This window comes from Colletotrichum navitas (assembly GCF_030913465.1).
Source record: "Colletotrichum navitas strain CBS 125086 chromosome Unknown LY79scaffold_16, whole genome shotgun sequence".
NCBI lineage: Eukaryota > Fungi > Ascomycota > Sordariomycetes > Glomerellales > Glomerellaceae > Colletotrichum > Colletotrichum navitas.
The window spans coordinates 105556-122492 of record NW_026850562.1 but is presented as its reverse complement, the minus strand read 5'-3'; the positions used below and the strand labels follow the sequence as shown (position 1 = coordinate 122492).

The following is a 16937-nucleotide window of genomic DNA, read 5'->3' as shown; positions in this document are numbered from 1 at the left end:
AGCATGGTTGGGCAAAACATACTCATATATAGTTGAACTCGGACGTTTATGAGAGTTAGCAATATAGAGCTTAATTGATGATACTGGCCAGTTTCATGGCCGTACTAATGCGGCCTCACTTACACCATCCGCAGAGAGAAGCCACCGCCTCTCTCTTCCTTATCTCTGCCCTGAAAGATGCCACTAAAATCCACGTCGCCCAGCTCAACGGCGTTCTGTCCGCGAACAGGAGCGTTCGGCTCATGCCGTCTTCTCCTCTCCTGGCCCGCTTTGCTGGGGAAGGTCGGGAACATGCCCTCCTTTTTAGGCTTCGGGTCCTCCCTAAAGTACTTGTGCTCCAGCATCTCCTTGGCCGACGGCCTCGAATCAGGATTCAGAGACAATAGATCGTTCAGCAACGCGCATCCAGCATTTGTCAATGTCGTGAACTTGGCCCGGATTACAGAGGCCGTGGCCTGTGACGTCTTCGGGAATCGCAGCGACCGTGCGTTCGGAAGGCTGCGGAACGATGGCCACGACTCCTGCGTCGGCACGCCGCAAAGCTCAAAGATCTTCGTCACCTGGTCGACTTCGTTGGTGCCCTGCAAGAGGGGCTCACGCGTAAGGAGCTCGCCAAAGATGCAGCCGACGCTCCACATGTCGACGGCGCGGCCGTAGGCCCGGGCGCCCAGGAGCAACTCCGGTGACCGGTACCACAACGTCACAACAAGCTGCGTCAGTTTCGGCGGCGGGTCGCCAACATAGCGCGCCATGCCAAAGTCAGCGATCTTGAGCTGGCCGCGGTTATTAAGTAGTAGATTTGACGTCTTGAGATCGCGGTGGAGGATCCAATTATCATGGAGGTACGCGACACCCGCCGTCAGCTGTTGGAGCAGTGTCTTGACTTCGGACAAGAGGAAGGGCTCGGGCATATCTTCCAAGATGCTCTTGAGGTCGTGTTCGACGAACTCTAGTACGAGAAATATACTGCAGCGCCGAAATTAGCCTCGATCCAGCACAGTACAGGCCAAGGAGTCACCAACTGTTCAATCTTTGACGTATCGTCTCCTATCACGACCTCTTCCAGATTAACAATGTTGCGGTGGCTACAGTCGCGTAGTATCTGTATCTCCCGCAAACCCGTTACTGGCAAGCCATTACGATCGCTCGGTTCGATCTTTAAACGCTTCAGGGCAACAACCTTGCCGCTTGCAGTTTCTTTCGCCCGAGATACCCATCCGTACGTGCCCTCCTCGATGTCGTTTAGCTTGTCGTAGTTCTCTACACTCCGGCACTTGCCCCAGCGGCCGGAAGGAAACCGCATGAGCTTCGCAGCGCCCTCCTTGTTATCCAATGCATCGTGTTCTGAGGCTTGTTTCCCCCCACCTTCTGTATCCGGTGTGAACTTGCGCCGTTTCACCGGCCGTGTGTCGTCGCCGTCTTCGTCGTTCGCGGCGCCGCTGTCGGTATTCGCTCTAGCTTGCTGCGCCAATCGTTCCACTTCAGCTTTGCGTGCCTTTTCGGCCTTCAGACGCCTCTTCTCCTCCTTGTCGGCTTTAATTTTGGCCACAAGAGCGGCGTCCTCCTCGCTGTCTGCCCATCTTGACTTCGCTTTGCTTGCCATTGCGACAGCGGTGTATGATGTCGCCTCGCTAGTTATCGTGTTATGCACGCTTCTAGCCAGACCAATTCGTGGTTGCGCAGCTAGTCGAACAAGTATGCGTAGTCGTGGAAACGTGTTATGGTATTGTCGTGAGTTATCCTACGGAAAGGAATTGTGTGGTCTCCGGACGTTCTGGAGCTGCAATTGTAGTAATTGGAGGTTCCACGCACGGCGAGTCGGCGACTAGCTTGCTCCGACCTTTTCCCTGTTCTATATGCACTTTTTATAGGGACGCAGCTCACACTTATGCAAGTCCGCATGAGGCTAGAGAATTCTTATCTTATCGCACTCAGGGAAGCTGCAAGCTTTCCCGAAGCTTTTCTTCACTATCTCGTAGAAAATGCATCCAAGCTAAGAGAAACCAACCGAACCGAACGATCGAATCCTGGGCAAGCACATGCCGCGGCGTCAACACATGCGACACGCTACTGAACACGATCCCGTCTCTTTTTCGAGGAAATCCGCAATGGTCCCGACGACACGTGCATAAAAGCCTGGGAGTTTGCGCGCGAAGCAGGCAAGAATCGAAAGGAAGGAGGATTACCAAAAAGCTCACAAAAGCGGAAGAAGCACGAGATGCAACGCCTGTTTACTCGAGGAGCTCTGGCGGCTGGCCTACAGAGGGTTGCCGTAACCCGTGCCGCCGTGCTTCGTGCGGTGCAACGGCCTCTGGCGGTGCAGGCTTCAAGGGACTTTTCCTGCACTGTGTCGAGACACGAGGGAAAGAAGGAGGGCAAGGAGGAGAGGAAATGGTCCACGCCGCTGGCGAAACAGCTGGCAGAAGCTATCTCGGTATGCGCGATACCTCTTGATCCTTAGAGCCTCACCTGACAATTTGCATACTAGATGACGGGCCCCGTTCCCCTTGCGAGCTATATGCGCATGTGTCTAACGGGCGATATCGATGGATACTACACGGGTCTAGCCGAGGAGAACAGAGACCAGTTTGGTTTGAAGGGCGACTTTGTCACCTCGCCCGAGATCTCCCAGATTTTCGGCGAGCTGATCGGCGTATGGTTCGTAGCAGAGTGGCTAAGCCAGGGCAAGCCTAAGCAGGGGGTCGAGCTTATTGAGGTTGGCCCTGGACGCGGTACTCTGATGGATGATATGCTTCGTGTGAGTGGATAACTTGTAATGATGCCATGTTCTGGGGGGGCAAGTGGACTGATACCATACAGACAATCCAGAACTTCAAGGGCCTGGCGCAGAGCATTGATGCCATCTATATGGTTGAGGCAAGCCCGCAGCTCCGCGAGGCACAGAAGAATCTCCTTTGTGGCCCTGATGCGCCCATGACAGAGTCCAAGGTTGGCTATCATAGCGTTTGCAAGTACACGGACTTGCCAATCGTTTGGACTGAGACCATTAAGTCCATCCCTCAAAGTGAGCATGACCATGGCACCCCCGATCAAGGGCATATATACTGACAACCACCTTCCAGGACCTGATAAGATGCCCTTCATCGTAGCACACGAATTCTTTGACGCACTCCCCATCCACGTTTTTCAGGCCGTGACTGTTCCCCACCCATCGCTACCCAAGAATCCAACGCCGGATCCTCCCATTCCTCCCAAGGTTGAGTGGCGCGAGATGCTCGTTTCCCCCACTCCACCAGACGCAACCCACGCGACCATGAAGATCCCCAAGTCTGAACAGGGCGACCCGATTCCTGACTTCCAGATGACGCTCTCACCGGGCACTACCCGTCACTCACGGTACCTCCCCGAGAGCTCGTCCCGCTACAGCCGCCTCAAGGCCTCGGTCCCGGACGCCGTTGTCGAAATCTGCCCGGACGCTTCGCTCTACGCCTCCGACTTCGCCAGCCGCATCGGCGGCTCCAAGAAGCACCCCAAGTCTCGACCCACAGGCGCCGCCCTCATCCTCGACTACGGCACCTCCGACACCGTCCCCATAAACTCGCTGCGGGGCATCCGCCGCCACCGCCGCGTCAGCCCCTTTTCTGAACCCGGCCTCGTGGATCTGAGCGCAGACGTCGACTTCACCGCCATTGCCGAGGCTGCCACACGCGCGAGCCAGGGCGTTGAGGTCCATGGCCCCATCGAACAGGGTGCGTTCCTGGAACTGATGGGCATCAGGCAGCGCGCCGAGGTGCTCATGAAACAGGTCAGGGGGAAGGAAGAGTTCGTGAAGGCAGAGGACATTGCGAGGGCTTGTGGACGCCTTATCGACTGTGGCCCTGGAGGAATGGGCAAGGTCTACAAGGTGATGGCGATTCTGCCGGAGAATGCCGGACGCAGACGTCCTGTTGGCTTTGGTGGCGACGTGTAACAATGCCTTGTTGCACAAAGTGCCCTCGGCCCGGGTGCTGAATGATACCACCTGGGAGTGATTGACGAAAGACGTCACTCACATTACATTGTAGCAACAAAGAACGCATTACTAGCGATCGTATTATTTGACATCCATTCTAGAAGGACAAAATAGCCTTCTCTGCTCGAGAACGTGCAGATGACGCCAACGCCGTCCTCAGGGTGACTTGATGTTGTACATTGCAATTACAGGATTGCTGCTTTTTGTCTGATGCCCGAAAATCCAAAACGTCCCTCTCTATTTCTTGCTTACCAACTTGGCGTCTTCCTCGTCAGAGTCGTCAGAGAATCTGTCGCCATCCTCTCCAACGGCGAAGATTGTCTCGCCGTCCAAAGACTCGCGCGGGACGTGCCTTTGTGGCTGTTGCTGCGGCATACTGCTCGCCGGCATACCCGAGGAAGCAGCATGGCCTGCAGGCTGCGGCCCTTCGTTGTTGCTCTTGCCCAATTGAGCCTCCTCGTCATCGTCCGAATCGTCCGGCGCTCCAATGTCCGCCATCGTGAACGTACCGTCATCATCTTGGGCGATCTCGTCACTCATGGCGAAGCGTTTGTTGTTGGCGGTGGGCCTCCAAACGTAGGCGATAAAAGCCACGTCGGCGAAGTAGACAAGGTTCAGCCAACCGTCAAGAACGAACCATCTGGACTTCCAGTGGAAGGGGACGTAGTCGGGGTCGTTGACGGATGCGAAGCTGAAGCTGTTGAAGAAGAAGAAGCCAAAGATGACGAAAATGCTGATCAAGATACACCACCAGAGCTTCCTGTACATGGCTTCCTTGGCATGCTGCTTGCGCTCGCGCAGATCCTTTAGAGTGAAGTTCAAGGAGTTGAGAGTCCACACATAGAAACCGGTCAAGGTGCTAGCAAGAGGGAGGACTATGAGTAGCACGAATGGGCCTGAACAAGTCAGTTTGGACCATGTCCAAGTCACGTTCAGGGCAACTTACCAGCAGCGTCGGGAGTAATTAGCAAGCTTGTTATTGCGTAAACAAGTCCAAAAAGGAAGTGAGCGATTGCGAGCCACCGCACCCAGATCATGGTGCGCCCAAGCGTATGCTTCACGACCCCGTATCCCATGCACACAATGAGCAGTAAGAAGAAAGAGAAGGAATTGCGAGCAGCATTCAGGATCGCTACTATAACCAGCAACACCTTGGAGCCGATGTTTGCGCCGTTCCGGTTAAGGTAGTCTGAGTATGTCAGCTAGTCACGTTCTCTAGGACCAAGCTAGCTTAAATCGCCTTACCATAGAATCCCCAAGTCATCAACATCTCTACAACCAGAAAGATGAGAATGGCCGTGATGTAGTTTTGGACCGGCACTGCGACCAGTCAGTCAACTGCTTTTCAATCCCGACATTGTTCCTTACAAATATCATGTCGGTGCTGATAGTATAGAAACCCCCAGAACCTAAACAGGGTCAGCAAAGTTAAATGGGGCACAATACACGTGGGGGCCCATACACTGCAACCAGCGCATAGAGTATGGTGATTCCTCCATAGAAAGGCAGCTTCGGGATTTGCGTAGCAGGCAGCTCGCCGTAGGCATTACGGAACTCAACAATTGCAGTGAAATCGCCCGCGGAGAACTTGTCGGTCAGAACACAGTAGTAGCCAGTCTTTCCAATCATGTACTTGGTCGTCTGCGGCTCCTTGAGGTGGATAGCCTTCGTCTCGATCATGTTCTTCGACTTGGTGGTGGCATCGGGATCAATGATGAACTTGCCGATATCCGTCTCGTTGCAGTAGTTCTTCTGGACATATGCCTCCTGACAAATGCCAATTTTCTGCGCAGAACCAACGTCAGTCGTCTGGTGTGGGCAAAGCAACAATCGCTTGCAGAAGGGCATCTCACATTTTCGGCATCTGGGCTTTCGCGGACACCAATTAAGTCCTCGTCCTTCCATTCAAAGATGACCAAGCTCACGACAGGATCTTGGTCGGCCGGAGCCTCTTTCGGAAGGAACATGACGTTGATGTAAGGGTCGACAGGTCCGCCCCAGGCGCTGCGACTGTACATGCCTGGATTCAACCATGGTCAGTACAACCTCGCGATGGACGTAGCGCTTCAGTTCGCAGAGGGCTACCCACCTGAGCATCTCTGTCTATTCTCGTCGGTTTGGTCCTACAACACCAGCCAGGCTCAGATTAGCTCTCAAACTCCAAGCAGTCGCCCTTATCAACGATCGCGGGATCGAAAACCTACCATCTTCACTTCCAGGGCACCAGCTGTCCAAAGGGACATGCCCAAGACAGCGGCCCAAATCCCTGCCTTCATCTTGATGATAGACTTGGTGGACGGGGCGAGGCTAAGGTCGACAGCGAGACTTTTAGGTTGGTCGGGTTGACGAGATATGTGTTTTGTAGTAGCGGCACGAAGTGTCAGAGCCGGAGAAGTTGCTGTATCTACAGCAATGTTACAGAGACGATGGTCGCGAGAAGCATGCCGGATAGAATGAGTGTATACGACTTTGGCCGTTGGTAGATTTGTGTTGGCGGATCGTGAGAATCCAGTCCGGCCAAGTCGGATACGTTGCACGGAGACTGTGTCGGCGGGAGCTTGTCGTAGCGAATCGAAGCCTGTCAGTGCCAGGCTGGCAGATGTTTGGCGAAACTGGCAGCGAGAGGGAGGGCCGTGCCAAGCTCCCGAGGCAGGCACGTACGCCTACTAGAACTTGAATCATTGGGAGGTTTCATTGGTCGATAGCTACATGATGAGCCTGCGAGTCGCTAGCGAACGCAGGGTGCTGAAGGTTCCCCTTGCTAAGGGATTCGGTGCTGATGTATCTTACACAGGCACATGGGCAGGGAAGGACTTGCCTTAGTTCACTGCCGAAACTTCTTCTGTTGTCGCACGGCAGCCACTCCGCAGGGAGTACTGCTGTTAGCGGAATCCACCTAAACCTATTCCCAGGGTGTTGCTTCACTGGTAGCCGAGGAATTGAATGCCTTTCTTCTAGCAAGACTTGACCTCATTTGCTGCACGGCAAGACTGCGGCGGTACAGGCTCAATCTCTACCGCTACAAGTCCACTTTGAAAACGTCGTCCTGTCGCAGGCCAGCCTCGTCGCTATCTGCGTATTGCAAGCACAACCGCAACGGCAACAACAATGGGCAAGAACACGGACAAACTCTATATTACCCACTCCGAGTGGTCTTCGTCGGACGCCTACTCTGCCAGCGCCGGTGCGAATGTCAACGGGCGCTCGCGTCCAGGCGCGTTCCGCCGCCTCCCCTTCAACTTTTGCGCCGCCAGTCTCCAGCCTTTCAAGAACCCCGTATGCACCAAGAATGGGACCATTTTCGATGTCGAGGTCATTAGTTCCTGGTTGGACAAACATGACACAAATCCCGTCAACGGCGAGCCACTCAGTGTCAAAGATTTGATCAAACTCAACTTCGCCAGGAATGCCGGAACCGACTCGAGAAGTGCTGCCCTGAGCGACGTCCAGGGCGACTTAATCGATCCTGTCACCTTCAAGGTCTTCACGGATAACACCCACATCGTGGCGGTTCGACACGGAAGCTACGCAAACGTATTTGCCTGGGAAACGGTCGAGCGAATGAATGTCAAGGCGAAAAACTGGCGAGACTTGGTCGACGACGAGGAGTTTACAAGAGCCGATATCATCACTTTGCAGGATCCCCAAAACGCTGCCAGCAGGGACTTGAGTCAGTTCAAGTTCCTCAAGGATGGCGATGAAGCTATCCTGACGAAGCAGCAGGAGGAGGAGCGGAAGAACGGTAATGTCAACATCGACGCGCTTGGTCGCATAGGCGACAAGGTTCTGAGGGCGAAGGAGGCCGTTGAAAAGGCCCGCAAGGAGCGTGGAGAAGGCGGTGATGTGAATCGCACATCTGGCGCGATTGTCAAGTCCGGATCGGGGGTACAGCGCAAGTCAATGATCATGGAGAAGAATGTTCCATCCAATGCCGCCGCCTACACGACCGGCAGAGCAGCCGCCAGTTTCACCAGCACTGGACTTACGCCTGAGACGAGTGGCGAAAGAGCGCTTTTGACAGACGAGGAATACATGCTCAAGCCTAAACGAGTCAAGATCAAGGGTTATGCTCGCATCGAAACCAATCTTGGCGATCTGAATATCGAGCTCTATCCAGAGTATGCGCCTCGTGCGGTATGGAACTTCACGAGATTAGCACAGAAGGGCTATTACAGGGGCGTCACGTTCCACAGGAACATTAGAAACTTTATGCTCCAGGGAGGCGACCCTTCAGGCACGGGCAAAGGCGGTACCAGCATCTGGGGGAAAAACTTCCAAGACGAGTTTGATGGACCTTTAACACACGATGCTCGAGGCATCATCAGTATGGCCAACAAAGGCAAGAATACCAACTCTAGCCAATTCTTCATCATTTACCGGCCAACGAAGCACCTGGACAACAAACACACGGTGTTTGGCAAGGTTGTTGGCGGCCTGGACGTGCTGTCAAAGATGGAAGACGTTCCCACCGACGGGTCCGACCGACCGCTCAACAAGATTGTGATGAAGGAAGTGGTGGTATATCTGGATCCTTTCGAAGAGTTCCTGAAGGAAAAGACCGAGATCGACAAAGCGGAAAAGACCAAGCAGGCGATAGCACTGAGCGGCGGTACAGAAGATGACAAGACCACCTGGACCGGCAAGAGGATTCGAACTGACGGCACTGTGGACAATGGGAGCGCAGGCGCCGGGGTAGGCAAGTATCTCAAGTCACACAAGAGCCCAGAGACAGCTGCAGATGCAGACCTTGATACCTGGGAAGAACCGGCCAAGAAGAAAGTGAAGAGCGGAGGCTTCGGCAACTTTGACAACTGGTGATGCCTTGCGGCCCGGCTGCAAGCCGCGATGATCCCGGGATCACAGACGGCTAAAAATAAATATGATACCCCTCACAGATTACCTAGAAGTCGCCATGGTTATGATGAGTATAATTCATGTGTTTACTAACACTTAGAGTCGACATCCGGTCATCTGAGCTGTTCATGGGACCTTTACACAAGTAAGTCCGATGGAATCTGTGTTCGTGGCATTTGATCCCAGGCCACATCGGCCCATGGTATGCACACCTCCTTATCTCTCACCATAAGTGCTACCCCACGAGCTTGCAGCAATCCCGACTCCTCGAGGATCGCTTGCAACCGTTCGACAACATAATTCTTGACTTCCTCTGTACTGCATGACGAGACGCCCACCAAGTACAACGGCCATACAACAGTGTTGGTCGCAGACGCAAGGGTCATGAAGCGCTCAGCATCGTCGCTGCGACCTTTCATATGTGCCGGGTCGTGCAAAGTTGGACCGTTGAACACAGCCGGGCGTCGCGTCGGGCCGTCCACGAAAGCGGGTGGCGTAGAAAATGCGGAAGTTAGGGGAGACAGCACAATATTGGCCGGTGATTTGTTAGCTGTAACAACGGCTGTCACCGAGCCACCGCCTTCTGACATTGCATCTTTGAAGCTGACGACGCCGAAATGTTGAGGAGCACTCGCCATCACTGCATCGCGAAGTTTCTCCAAGAACGCGGCAGAATTTACAAGCTGTGATTTTGCTTCGTACGGCCAAGCCGTTATGTGCTGGCCGGGAAAGCACTTGAAGAGCTCGCCAACAATGGTCTCATGTACCATCAATCTGATGGATCGAACGCCATTCCATGTCGCGGCTAACCCCAGATTTGGATATACATCACAATGATAACCATCGAACACGGCTGGGTGGGGTTTCGAGAGCTTCACAGGTCGATACTTCCAATGTTCTGGTAGGTCAGAAATGATGTCGGCAAATTCCCGATCAACTTTTAGCAGCTGGTCGATAATTTCAGCTGTCTGGCTGAGTTTCCCGCTGTTGATGTCGTGTCTCAACTGCATGACCTTATAAATAGGACCTGATATTCGCCAGTTGGCATCTGTACCCCCTGACAGCAAACCCAGCTGGTTTCGGAGCTCGATCAGAGGCTGCGGCATAGGCATGTCTTTCTGCATGCAATTGATGAGAGCGATCTGCGTCAACATGACAAACATACGGGCCCCCGCCCTTGTCGTGAACTGCTTGAGGCCGCGCATTTTGGCCAGCGCAGAGGCGCCGTTGATGTGGTTTTGCCATGCCCTTACTGTCTGGCTACTGCGGCTACTGAGCGTCTCGTACGTGCCCAAGATGAGGATGGACAACATTGTCGTGTCCTTGAGCGCCTCGACAGGGTTCCGGAGAGCATCATTGGTCAGCTGTAGAGCGGTGCCATAGCTCCTGCGCGACCAGTCCATCAATTCGGGGCACGCGGTGAGATGGGAGAGACCAGCCAGTCCGACAGCTGTCATGCTAGCCATCACACCGTCTACCTGCCGGTCAGGCAACATGCTAGCTGGACGCCAGACGTCAAACATGAAGTCATAGTTTAGGTGGCAGGCGTTCTCGTCGACAGATACATAACGGGAGAAGAAGAAGGCTGTGCCACGCTCTTGATACGATGGCGACAAGGAGTATAAAGGCGTTGCTTGCTGCGTCGCTGGCCGGTTTCCTTCCTCAGGAGACGGCAACAGGTCATCGTCATTGTCATCACTTTCGGAGGAAGAAGCCCATCGAGCTTGACGAGGTCGGTGCCTGATGGCGACGTTCTGAGTCCCCACGACTACAGGATGAAATTGGTATTGGCGACGAGCACCAGGTTTGGCGGTCGGTCTGAAACTCGGGCCGGAGCTCTCAGGGTCGGTGCCGGGGTTGGTGCTGGTGGTGGCTGGTGCATTCTCGTACGACTCGGCGTCGCGAATGGTACCGGAAGTCTTCAAGCGGCCCCGAGCTTTCGTTTTGGCGGCTTTCTTGATGACATGGGAGCTCTCGTCCCGAAACATGAGGTCGACAAGGTTTCGATAGCCAGGGCATTGCTGCTGGCGCTTCTCACACTGGCCACAACCGGGCTCTTTCTGGTCACACTATCGACGACGCCGTTAGCCCACGATCAAGATATACACAACCCAAGAAGCCGAGAACCGCATGTCTGCCTATCTACAAATGTCGCAGAAAAGACGCGACCAAAAGCACATCGAGACTCGAGCGGGTCAAGGAGCTCGTGCAGCCAAATACGGACATACCCTGACTTTTCGTTCGCGGCAACTAGAACAGCCCTTGGAAGGCTTGCCGCAGTACACCATGTTGAACAACCAGATAATCGGCTGAAGAGTAGCCAGCAGGTCGATGAAAGGTGATCAGGAGGTTCAAACCGCACAGCCGTGTTAGAGGCCAGCCGACTAGTGATGTGAATGGCTTGCCGTGGGTGCCCATGATCATATCAGACCAGGGCACTGGATCTCACCCGTCTAAGCAACGGCGATCAGAGCGGGGGAGATGTGAGGCCAAGACGAGAGTGAGAAGCAGAATCAGTGATTTGGGTAGCAACCAACGGGCAGTCCGGTCTGAAAAGTTCACATTCTCCCAAGCGGGAGCGAATCCCGGCGCTTATTTTTTGGGCCTCTTCCGTTGAGTCGGGAATGCGAGATGACGGATTGGTAGATACGAGGAACCTAGATTTCCTTGATTCATCATCGATCGGGAGGGAGGCAATCTGGGGTTTTCAATTGGACGCCCTGAGACGTCGTATGGGCATTAAGCAACAGCGGGTCCCGATTCAAAGGACGGGTGGGAAGGATGAGGATTTGAATGGCGGGAAACGGGGGGGGTGTGCGTTATCGCCTCTGCAGGACCGCAGCGCAGTAGCAGCAGCAGTAGCAGCAGCAGCAGCAGCAGCAGCAGCATCTGCCATCATGCCTTGTGCACTTCTTGAGCTCATCTAGACCCATTTGGAACAAACGGCCGACCGGGGGCTTCGTAGGGCTCCTCGCACTGGTGTAGGTACTACACCTACGGACGGTTTGTGAGCTACTGTTTTTTTATGCACAACCACGACGCTGGCTTCCGCAGTAGTCGTGTATTAGCTGGGCTACTCCAACCACATCTGGGCCAAGATTACATTATAGCCCATTTCTTCACATTTACACTGCCTGCCGGCGAGCCAGCCTATCAGGGACATGGACCACCATGGAGGAAAAAGTAAGCAACGGACCTTGGCTCTCTGACAAATGCCAACTAATAGACCTGCGATGACGCTACCGCATCTGGCTTCTGCGAATCGGCATCCTGGTTGAGGGCCAATCGAGGAGACGCAGATGGCCTCGGCTTGGCACGTCAATCAACTCCCGAGAATCTCGGCCCACAGAGTGGTAAGATGGGCATGTTTTGCTATCAGATTCGTACGTGTTGTGTGTGCCTCCTGGTATCTATCTACGCCAATCCAGCTTGCTCGGCTTCGGCCGGCGACCACGCCCGGGATTACCTCCCCATCACCCGACCTCTTCACCCGATGCGCACCGCAAGGTGTCACTCATCAACCATGAACAAGTACATTTCCTCAGAAGAACATATGAGCTAAAATAAGAGACAAAGAAAAAACGGCCTTGCATCGTTTGCATGTATAGTCCCCCCTACAGCTCCTCCTGCGCCGTGGCTGCCTTCTCCCCCCCACCAATGCCGACAGTCAGAAGCTTCGGGTTGGGGTCGAAGAGTGATCCGGACTGATCGGGACCGTCCGCTGGGCCAACGTCGTCGTAGGGAAACGCGTATCCGCGGCCATCCGAGCTGACCTCGTGGCAGATACGCGAGTAGTGGTTCGTCCTCGCATCCTTGTAGTAGTTGCCCACGCTCTCCCCCTCGGGCTGCTGGTCGTTGATGAGCAGCGTCGACCGGTTGAAGGCCGCCGCGATGCGCGCCCCAATAGCGCCCATCTGCGCCTGGTTCTTGGGGTACCCGCCGAATGGCCCTGTGCTGCAGCTGAAGATGTCTCGCGCGCTCGGCTGGGCGAAGGACCCAACGTCGCCGAACGACAGGAGGTTGTCGGCGCCCACCCGGCCTTTGACATTGCCCCACTCGGCCTGCGTGTTGATCGTGAGGTCGGCGCCGCGGTACTTGCCCCAAACGGCGTCGACGTAGGGCTGGTAGTACCCCTGGAACAGGTCCGGTTGCATGACGATGCCCGAGTTGGGACTGAGGGCACGCAGGTTCGCCGAGCCGTCTGGGGTGCGCACAATGAGCCTTGACCAGCCTGCGCCGTCGGCGGCGTCCTGGGTTCTGAGGCCGTCGCAGATGGCGTCGAGGGCATTGGGTGGGAAGCCGGGCACGGTGGTGACCTTGCCGGCATCGTTCTCAAGGGTTAGGGAGACGGGGATGCTGACAAAGTCGACGTACGAGATGTTGACGTAGACCTGGGAGCTGTTGAAGGTGAACTCGCAGAAGCCCCAATTGAGGTTATAGTTGGGGTCGGCGGTGTTGGTGGCCGAGGGCTCTACTACGGCCGGGCCCGGGTTCAGGAGGAACTTGAGCGGTCCATCCCGGGAGAACCAAATGCGGCCGCCGGCGATCTGGGGAATTGTCAGCCTCCGCGTCGACCCCGGTGCGCCGAGCGGGATGGCACAGTCGGACTGCAGCGGCTGGAGTATGTCCGAGGGCGAGGTTGGGTAGTAGCCCGTGACGCCGTCAGCCTGAAGGAAGAAGACGGCATTGTTCCGGTTGAGGTCCAGACCAGTTATGTGGGCGAAGGCATTGGAAGAGCCCGTATTGTTCCTGAGGGCGATATCGAGCGTAGGTCTCGTCATAGCGTCTCTCGTGGTAGGAGGAAGCCTGTAAGCGGGTATGTGTGTATGTGTTTGCGTAGCCGTAGTGATTCAGGCACGTCTATGATGTTCTCTAGTGTGTGCTTCTAGAGTTACTGCTGGTTGCCGGGGAGGTGGTTCCCGCCTTTTATTGAGCCGGCGTTCGCCTCATGTCTTCCTGGTATGAAGGCCAGGAGAGGCAGAGATGGACAAAACTGGACAAGCAAGTGACCGCGACGACCATGTGCAGGGTTTCTTTGCGACCATCCCACCACCACCGCTGCTGCCGCCAAGTTCCCAGCTGATGACACTCATGTTCGGTCCCAACCAATACGGTAGGGTATATGAGCCGCGCAAGTGTGTGTGATATGCTTGCTGGATTCCCCGTCCTCCCGGGATGACGAAATGAATGGCATGGGTAAGGCGGGAATGAGTAGTGGTGGCCCACACTTTGCCAACAAGCCCGTCTTCGATTTTGCCCGGTTTTAAGGTCAATAATATGATCCATATGACGACGAACCACTGACGATTGATGACCACGGCAGGTGGCAAGTTGAGAAAAGTACAACAAAACCAAGATGATGATAAATATTAAAATGGAGAAAGAGAGGCCAAGGCTCGCCCGGCGCCATGGGGTTCGCACGTGTGTGGGCAAGGAAGGTGGCATTGATCGATTGACTGATTGATTGATCGTTGGCTACCGGAGCGTTGAATAGTAGCGGGTCATTTGTTTCGAGACGCAATTTGCTCCACCATCCTGTCGGCATGTACGTGTAAGTCAGCTACCCTGCATGATCCTGTAGTCATGAGCGTGAATCCGGGGTAGAATGCCATTGTTTGGGCCGTCACTTGCTTCTTTTGTGCATAAAGGCCCGGGAGCCAGGGTATGGTATGATCACACGCCCGGGATGGGATGAACAGAACCGTGGAGGTGCAATGCGACACTACCAATACTCCGCGGTAGCAACACCTCCAGGACGCTACTGTGAGTGAGGTCGGTGCTTGTCGATCCCTCTGCGCCCATGTGCTTTTCCCATAGGTGTATGAGGGGCGGGGCGGGCATGCAGATGTGGCATATATGGGCTGCTGATCGCCCGCAACCAACGAGAAACCGGGGGAGGTTTGAGTTGGAGGTGTCGGCCTTTCGTCGGGAAGGAGGCTGACAAGGCGAGTCGGTGGTCAAAGTCTGGTCTCGTGACGGACTTCGGAGTTGAGCTGGGCTCTGGCTGACTTGCTGCGACTTGTCAGTGCGGAGTAATCCCGGTACCCACCTCGGAGCCGGCCGGTTTGAGACAATCACACCCACTTCTGACTCCTGAAGCGGTCGGTGAACGGCGGGGTTCGCTCGCTTGTCAGCAACTCCTCAGCCTGCAAGTCTGCACGCGGCGGACAGTCCATCGTAGTGGCTCCCGCTCCATCCTGGGAACGACCCCCGTCTCGAAGAGAAAACAGTTATAGTTCACACCATCTGATGGACAACAAAGCTCGAGGCCGGCTTGAAACGCTGAAGGTAAATGAGATAATACAATTGGATATCGTTCGTAATTTCATCGTGAATAAGAAGGAGAAGGCGCTATCACGTAACACATATGATGTAAAATCTTACAGCGGCGGTTTGCCAACTTCCTTACTCCGTTCGCCATACTGCCCCCATCCACAACGGGTTTATGTCATAATTGTCTCTCAGAGACACCTTCCACTGTGATGGCATGATTGAAAAAGAGAAGAAAGAAGAAGCAAAGAAGAGAGCATCCAAACGTCAAGGCCATGATGCCAGTGTATCAGCAGATAATCAGACGAACCAAACGCCCAGAAACAACAAGGCGGGAACTAGCATCCACGATGGCGGGTCCGCCATCCTAGAACCGCTGTGCTCGGTACTCGACGTCCCGGATACGGTCTGGTTGTTCGTCATGTTGGCCTGTGTGCTGAAGAAGAAGGCAGGGTTGTCCGGGATAGCACATACGGCGCCCGGCGCCGCGGGATCGATACACCGGCTGTCGTGGTCGGCTTTGCGCGCGTCAAGTGAAGAGTTGAAGTAGGCCTTGACGGAGGCCACCGTCATGATGGCGTCCGTCTTGGGCGGTCCACCCGACCATAGTGGGTTGCCGTTGCTCCAGTGCTGCAGGATCAGGTGCCCGCCTTCGGTGGGCACGGCGCTGCCGTTCATGGCGGCCAGGACCTTGCCGTCGGCGTAAAAGGTCACGTTGTCTCGGAGGTAGTCGATGCGGTACTCGTGGAAGTCCGTTGCCGGGTTGAAGCCCAGATTGACCTTGAGGAAGTTCCCTGTGCTGGAGGCAACGTAGCCCTTCTCCAGCGAGGCGCGCGACTGCAGGACAAGGTTGACAGGGAAGCTGTTATTGGAGGGGTTGAACTCTCTTGTGAGAAACTCCATGTCGATTTCTTGCGTGTCGTTGTGGTACTGGCTCGGCGTTAGCAACCTGGTCCACGAACATCTGCGCGTATGGGGCAATCGAGCGGTATCGTACCCAGAAGAAGGCGGCACATGTCCCAGCAATACTCGGCACTTTTATCATAGCTCGAAATGAACCGTATTTCACATCCTCCCGTGCCGAGTCGATCTCAGCGCCAGGCACCATGCCGTTTACAGTGGAGCTCCTGACCAGCAGCTGCAGTCCCGCGTCGGCCTTTGTCGAGCTGAATCCATAGGAGCTCGACCCCTCGTGGACGGCGGCGATATTGGCCGGCTGGAAGTCCTCCCCCAAGGGCCCCCTCGCATTAGTGTTGGTCTTGTTGAACTCTTGGCGGATCCAGTCCGCATCGTTCTCGATGTCCATGACCTTGGTAAAGTCGGTCTCGATCAGGTCGGTGAAAACCTCGACGGTGCCGGTGATGTTGGCGGAGTACCCACACTCACAGGCTGCGCGGGTGACATCAGGGAGGAGAGGGACCGCCAGAAGGCATGCTTTTCCAAAACTCCTCATGGTAGTCTGGGCGTGTGTGCGAGTATGTTTAGGTGGTGGTTACGAATGGAGGTGCGAGGTGGGGGCAGTCGCTGTTTGTGTAAGTGATGCGAGGTTGCCAGAGCTACACAAGCGTCCAACGTTTTGACACAAGTAGGGCGACTTCGAGCTCGCGTACCACCAGTCCAGGCGTGCAGATAAACAAATGGGATGACGGGATAAGAATAGAGTCAAGGCTGGCACCGAGATGCGGAGGAGCACATTGGGAAGAAGAAATGAGCAAACACGCAAGATACAAGTAGCAATACCGGACCAATGAATAGCGGCGACACCGGAAGACGAAGAGGCGGGATTCCAAGTAAACTACGTCGTGTCACATCGTGTCTACGGCTAGAGTGCTTATCCACG

The 16937-nt window shown here is 55.0% G+C and overlaps 7 protein-coding genes across 7 annotated transcripts; 2 read left to right on the top strand and 5 right to left on the bottom strand.

Annotated features, from left to right (window-relative positions):
- Positions 1 to 94: 94 nt before the first annotated feature.
- On the bottom strand, positions 95 to 1835 carry LY79DRAFT_603118 (kinase-like domain-containing protein). The gene is made up of 2 exons (XM_060561860.1): positions 1023 to 1835; positions 95 to 966 (listed from the first exon to the last, which is right to left on the bottom strand). Exons 1-2 carry the CDS (start codon positions 1601 to 1603, stop codon positions 120 to 122), a joined length of 1428 nt encoding a protein of 475 aa, XP_060416272.1. The 5' UTR covers positions 1604 to 1835; the 3' UTR covers positions 95 to 119.
- A 42-nt stretch (positions 1836 to 1877) lies between these two features.
- On the top strand, positions 1878 to 4082 carry LY79DRAFT_547075 (S-adenosyl-L-methionine-dependent methyltransferase). The gene is made up of 4 exons (XM_060557290.1): positions 1878 to 2434; positions 2489 to 2758; positions 2821 to 3025; positions 3084 to 4082. Exons 1-4 carry the CDS (start codon positions 2219 to 2221, stop codon positions 3929 to 3931), a joined length of 1539 nt encoding a protein of 512 aa, XP_060416271.1. The 5' UTR covers positions 1878 to 2218; the 3' UTR covers positions 3932 to 4082.
- On the bottom strand, positions 4083 to 6685 carry LY79DRAFT_628179 (lung seven transmembrane receptor-domain-containing protein). Its single transcript, XM_060562136.1, has 8 exons — positions 6178 to 6685; positions 6063 to 6096; positions 5827 to 5993; positions 5436 to 5758; positions 5342 to 5382; positions 5219 to 5293; positions 4920 to 5162; positions 4083 to 4869 (listed from the first exon to the last, which is right to left on the bottom strand). The coding sequence occupies exons 1-8, from the start codon at positions 6247 to 6249 to the stop codon at positions 4211 to 4213; spliced, it is 1614 nt and encodes a 537-aa protein (XP_060416270.1). The 5' UTR covers positions 6250 to 6685; the 3' UTR covers positions 4083 to 4210.
- Positions 6686 to 7081: 396 nt separating this feature from the next.
- On the top strand, positions 7082 to 8791 carry LY79DRAFT_578031 (cyclophilin type peptidyl-prolyl cis-trans isomerase/CLD; the record flags this gene model as incomplete). Its single annotated transcript, XM_060559930.1, has 1 exon — positions 7082 to 8791. One exon carries the CDS (start codon positions 7082 to 7084, stop codon positions 8789 to 8791), a length of 1710 nt encoding a protein of 569 aa, XP_060416269.1.
- Positions 8792 to 8964: 173 nt separating this feature from the next.
- On the bottom strand, positions 8965 to 11115 carry LY79DRAFT_578030 (uncharacterized protein; the record flags this gene model as incomplete). The annotated part of the gene is made up of 2 exons (XM_060559929.1): positions 8965 to 10896; positions 11056 to 11115. The coding sequence occupies 2 exons, from the start codon at positions 11113 to 11115 to the stop codon at positions 8965 to 8967; spliced, it is 1992 nt and encodes a 663-aa protein (XP_060416268.1).
- A 1326-nt stretch (positions 11116 to 12441) lies between these two features.
- Positions 12442 to 13608, bottom strand: LY79DRAFT_511246 (glucanase B; the record flags this gene model as incomplete). The annotated part of the gene is made up of 1 exon (XM_060554244.1): positions 12442 to 13608. One exon carries the CDS (start codon positions 13606 to 13608, stop codon positions 12442 to 12444), a length of 1167 nt encoding a protein of 388 aa, XP_060416267.1.
- Positions 13609 to 15397: 1789 nt separating this feature from the next.
- On the bottom strand, positions 15398 to 16550 carry LY79DRAFT_511094 (concanavalin A-like lectin/glucanase domain-containing protein; the record flags this gene model as incomplete). The annotated part of the gene is made up of 2 exons (XM_060554224.1): positions 15398 to 16027; positions 16095 to 16550. 2 exons carry the CDS (start codon positions 16548 to 16550, stop codon positions 15398 to 15400), a joined length of 1086 nt encoding a protein of 361 aa, XP_060416266.1.
- Between the last annotated feature and the right edge of the window lie 387 nt (positions 16551 to 16937).

Excerpts from the sequence above, each read along its gene's own strand:
- LY79DRAFT_628179 (XM_060562136.1), bottom strand. The coding sequence starts at position 6,249 with ATGAAGGCAGGGATTTGGGCCGCTGTCTTGGGCATGTCCCTTTGGACA. Across the intron at positions 6,097-6,177 it reads GTGCCCTGGAAGTGAAGATG|GACCAAACCGACGAGAATAG; the intron begins GTAGGTTTTCGA and ends CTGGTGTTGTAG. Across the intron at positions 4,870-4,919 it reads AATTACTCCCGACGCTGCTG|GCCCATTCGTGCTACTCATA; the intron begins GTAAGTTGCCCT and ends TGACTTGTTCAG.
- LY79DRAFT_547075 (XM_060557290.1), top strand. The coding sequence starts at position 2,219 with ATGCAACGCCTGTTTACTCGAGGAGCTCTGGCGGCTGGCCTACAGAGG. Across the intron at positions 2,435-2,488 it reads AGCTGGCAGAAGCTATCTCG|ATGACGGGCCCCGTTCCCCT; the intron begins GTATGCGCGATA and ends TTTGCATACTAG. Across the intron at positions 3,026-3,083 it reads CATTAAGTCCATCCCTCAAA|GACCTGATAAGATGCCCTTC; the intron begins GTGAGCATGACC and ends ACCACCTTCCAG.
- LY79DRAFT_603118 (XM_060561860.1), bottom strand. The coding sequence starts at position 1,603 with ATGGCAAGCAAAGCGAAGTCAAGATGGGCAGACAGCGAGGAGGACGCC. Across the intron at positions 967-1,022 it reads GATACGTCAAAGATTGAACA|TATATTTCTCGTACTAGAGT; the intron begins GTTGGTGACTCC and ends TCGGCGCTGCAG.